General features: G+C 36.8%; 1 protein-coding gene across 1 annotated transcript in view; it reads left to right on the plus strand.

The window, feature by feature from the left end:
- Positions 1-5,122, plus strand: part of LOC119597506 (microtubule-associated protein tau-like) — a gene marked incomplete at its 5' end in the record, with an annotated part of 67,331 nt that overhangs the window by 22,564 nt on the left and 39,645 nt on the right. Inside the window, 2 exon segments of the mRNA XM_037947084.1 lie at positions 4,565-4,598; positions 4,719-4,735. Coding sequence (XP_037803012.1) covers positions 4,565-4,598; positions 4,719-4,735 — 51 coding nt within the window.

Here is a 5,122-nt window from a genome sequence, read left to right on the forward strand (position 1 = left end):
CTATATCATAATCTATATCTATATCTATATCTTCTATATCTATCTATCTAACATCTATCTATTCTATCTATCTATCTAATCTATCCTCTCTCTCTCTCTCTCTCTCTCTCCTCCTCTCTCTCTCTCTCTCTCTCTCTCTCTCTTATATCGTATATTCTATATATATAGACTATATATATATATTATATATATATAGATATATATATTATATAAATATATATATATAAATAGATATGAAATCTGTATAATATATATAAAATATATATAATATAATAAGAATATAAATATAATATATATATGATAGATAGATAGATATATATTAGATATCTTATAGATTATATAGATAGATATAATATGGATATAAATGATGTAGGTATGTATAAGAATATATATATATATATATTATTTTATATACGATATATATCTATTATTATAGACATAGTAGATAATAGAGAATATATATATATATATATATATATATAGAGATAGATATATATATATATATATAATGTGTATTATTATATAATATATATATATATAATATAATATATATATATATAGTATATAAAATATATATATATATATATAGATATAATATATCACCATACATAATATTAAAAATATATATATGTATATATATATACACATTATAATCATATCATCTATCATCTATCTATCTATCTATCTATTCTAATATATATAAGTATAATATTATATATTATATCATATATATAATAATATAGATATAATATATATATATATATATATATATATACATATATAGGTCCCAGAAAATGAGATCTATGGCTCTGGTACCCAGCGTTCAACTCGCATCACTGGATTGGTTACAGCGATACGGGTAATGTGGCCAAGGAGATCTGACCACTTCTTGTCAGCTACGCATGGAGGATCCTCCAAACTGCAGGGTTTTACTGGAGTTGCTGAGTTCTGTGGCACCAACCAAGGCTGCTTGTGGCTACCAGCGGGTCCCACTTCAAACTCCCAGTCCCTCCAGTGGCCACCCTAAGGTGTTTCGGGACAGACCTAAGGGAGGAGGAGTGTGCGCCGTGGGTTCGCCACGGCAGTCGTCTGACGATTCTCAGAAACCAGCAACCTGACCGATCCAGTTGCTATGTGGAGTCCTTCAAGCGCGTAACCTCGCACAAGCAAGGAGTCCAGTGGAGTACGCACAAGGACAAGGCAGAATACCATCTCCCTGGAGAATTAGAGGCCACTGAATGCGTGTCGCAAGGCTCGGCTGAAGGGAATCAAGTCTTGCGCGTTCCATGGTGCGTAGGGCTCAGACACTGCTGAGAAGGGCAAGGAACAGTTCATCAAGGAATCTTGCTGAGGAGGTCGAGGCCATTTTTGGTAAATGACCTTCGCCCTGCCTACCAAGCCCTGAGAAAACTTGAAACCCTAAGCCCTCCTCACAGATGACTGCAGTCCGCATCATCGGATGGCACGGACATCTCAGATCATGCTGGGGGGTCGGGAACGTTGGGCTGAGTATTTGAACAGTTGTACCAGGTGGACCCTCCAAACGTTAGCTTGGTGCAAGCGAGTCTCGTGCTGTGCGGACCCACCCATCAGCGAGGAACCTCCATCCTAACAGAGGTAGGCTGCGATTTCCAAGGCTGAAGAGTGGGAAAAGCTGCAGAGGATATGTGATATCCCTGCTGAATTGCAAAGGCTGGGGTGTTCACCCTGCCTCCTGTTCTACCCCCCGTCACGGAACCTATGGCTCGGGGCCTGCATACAGTCATGACTGCCATTTGGCAGTCTAGGTACCCATTCCCCCTGATCCTGCCTGAGGGGCGTGGTCATCCCTCCGGAAGGGGAAAGGGGATCGAGGGGACGTAGCAACTACCGGCATTACACTGCTCAGCTACCAGGCACGGTTCTCGCCCACATCTTCTGAAACGGATCCGCAACCACCTACTGAGGCACCAGAGGACCGGAGAGTTGGATGTACTCCAGGCAAGGCCAAAAGACCGTATACCGCGCTTCGATAATTGTGGTACGCCGTCGGAGTTTGGTCGTGGGTTGCTGCAGCCTACATCGACCTCAAGCAAGGCGTTGACTCGGGCATCGGGAATAGCTATGGGAGATCCTGAGGCGCAGTGGAATCCGACACAGATTATGGCAATGATAGCAACCTCTAATTACTGGTACTGAAAGTGCTGTAAAGTGTGTGGGGTAGTCGAACTTCGTCCATGTTAACTCAGGGGTCCGAGGCAAGGCTGTGTCCTTGCACCCACACTTTCAAACATTGTAGGACTGGATAAATGGAGGCACAGCAAAGTCATGCGGAGGCAACTACTAGGCAATATTAAGGTCTCGGACATTGACTTTGCCGAGATGTGCCAGCCTATCTGAGTCCTTGGAGTCACTATGTGGCGGCTCTTGATGCATTAGCAAGAGGCGAAGCCCCTAGCCTTGAGGGTCTCCGGAACCAAGACCAAGATTCAGGACTTTGGGGGCCTGTTAGGGGAACCCGTCAGTCGATCCATGCTTGGGCGAGGAAGTTGAAGCACAGAAAAGTTACATACCTTGGTAGCGTAGTCCAATCTCTGGTTGTCAGACCAGGGAAGTCAGTAGACGATTGGTTGGCAACAGGAGCCAGAAACTCGATCAACAAGAGCGTTTGGAGATGTCGGTACTAGCAGAAGGCCAAGCTGCGTGTCTTCAAGGCTGATACTTCAGTTTTCTCTATGTACTCCTAAACCTGGACGCTATCCAGGCCTTGGAGTTCCGCCTGATGCCTATTGTAAACCCCCAAAAAAAAAGTCCCTTCGCCGGATCATGGGGTACAGTTGGCAGGACCACGTTGTCAAAACGGGGTACACCGTGAGACTGGCATGGGACAGGTTACTTTCATAATCCGGGATCGCCAACTCAGGCTATATGGCCACCTAGCTGCCTCCCATGGACGACCCTGCCAAGGTGTCTCTCTGTTAGACAACCCTGGGTGGAGGAGACCTGTGGGACGTCCTAGGAGACATGGCTGGGAGCTCGACGAGACCTGTCGCAGGAACTAGAGATGGGCCGGGTGCATGCCTGGAGACTCGACTCGAGGGATCCCTCGTGGCTGGAAGCGAAGGGGGATGCGGCCATGCGCCCCCGCGGCGTTAGCCCCTCCTCTCCCCCCCCCTGGATGATGATGATATAATATAAGTATATATGATATAGAAAAATAGATATGAGAGAGAGAGAGTATATAGAGAAGATAGAGATAGAGATAGATAGAGACACGATATACACAGAAGTAAGAATAATAGATAATATAGTATGATGTGATACAGATATAATATATGATCTATAGAGAGATAGATAGATAGAGATATAGAGATAATCAGAGATAAAAAGATATATATGTATAAGATATAGATGAGAGAATAATATAAGTAGAGAATAGATTATATATCATATATATCTAGAGATCAGATATAATAGATAAGATATAGAAAGATAGCAGAGATATATATATATATAGATAAGGATAGAATAGATTATATATATATAATAATAATAGATAATATATATAAAGAGAAGAGATATATATATATATATATATATATATATATATATAGTAAGATATATGATATGAGATATCTAGATAGATATATCTATATTATATATATATATATATATATATATTATATATTGATATAATATAGAATATATATACATATATTCATATATTCATATATATATAATATATATATATATATATATATATATAATATATAATGTATGTATGATTTATGTATATTTTTTTCTCTTCTTTCTTTATGTCTGTTTTTAATTAATGGGTTAATATGAATAGTATTTCTTGTTCTTTTCTTTAGCATTTTCTTTTGTACTCTCTGGTAGTTTTATCATTGTTCTTTTGGTTCCCTATTATAGATTTTATTAAATATGTTTTTTTTCTTTCTCAACCCTTTTTTTAAAAACCAAAATTTTAAACAAAATTCAGTATGTATGAATGGGAAAAAAAAAAACATAAAATTTTTTAAAATCCCCTCAACAAAAACCAATTTTTTCAAAAACATTTCATAAAAAATGGGTAATTTTGGTCACAAAATTTCAGCACAAAAAATTTTTCACTTAAGAGTTTTTTATGATCATTGATGTTAAAATTCTCAAAATATCATGCGCTTTTTTAAATTAGTATAGTTCATCGACAGAACTGTATAGCTTAGAGTGGGAAAGTCTGTGTCCAACAGGGGAAAGAAGTAAGTGTGAATACAATTTAATACCTGGTTTATTTTTCAAGACAAAGGGGAAGTCTAAGATAAATCTCACTCTAGATGATAAACAGTTTAAAAAGCTTTAAAAAATTACAATATATAATCAAAGGGGTCATAATGTAAAAAGTTTAAAAAGTTTGACCCACAAATTTTGCAGTTAAAATTTCTTAAATTTAAAATGCCCAAAATATTTCAAATTTCTAAACTTCCTTGTAATCAAAAAACTAATTGGCATTGCTCCAATTATATTTGTGTTTTAGTTTTAATTCCCTTGTTTAAACACAAAAAAATAAACTGCTGGTTTTCCCAAGCCCAAGCCCCGGGTTGACCTCACCTGCACCTCAGGTAAAACCGTGTTAAAATTTCCCCAAACAGCTCGTCCCTTTTCATCATAAAAGCCCAAACGCCTCCCCTTTCCCCTGCTTACTTTCTGATATGCCACGTCTTCTGAGTTATGTTCTTCAGAAAGATTTTAGTAAATGGTTTGGGTTTTTTTGAGTAACAGGATTCTTTTGAGTGTACTTGTTTTGCAGTTTTTGCTTTTTTTTTTTATTTTTTTATGTTAATCTTCTATAAGATTGTTTTTTTTTCCATTTATTAATGAATTGCTGATGCTGTGTACAATCATTTAGATGATTTACAAGAAGGGGACTAATCTAACAGCTCTAGTCTATGCTTTCCTTTGTAAATTATTAAATGAGATATATAATATGTGTTTTTTCCTTTTGTGGACTTTATGCGGGTTTTCCTTTTTTTATTTTTAAAAAATTTTTGCGTTTTATATATATATATATAATATAATATATATATATATAAAATATTATATATTATATATATTTTATATATAATATATATATATATATTATATA

The sequence above is a fragment of the Penaeus monodon genome, chromosome 39 (genome assembly GCF_015228065.2).
Source record: "Penaeus monodon isolate SGIC_2016 chromosome 39, NSTDA_Pmon_1, whole genome shotgun sequence".
Taxonomy (NCBI): domain Eukaryota; kingdom Metazoa; phylum Arthropoda; class Malacostraca; order Decapoda; family Penaeidae; genus Penaeus; species Penaeus monodon.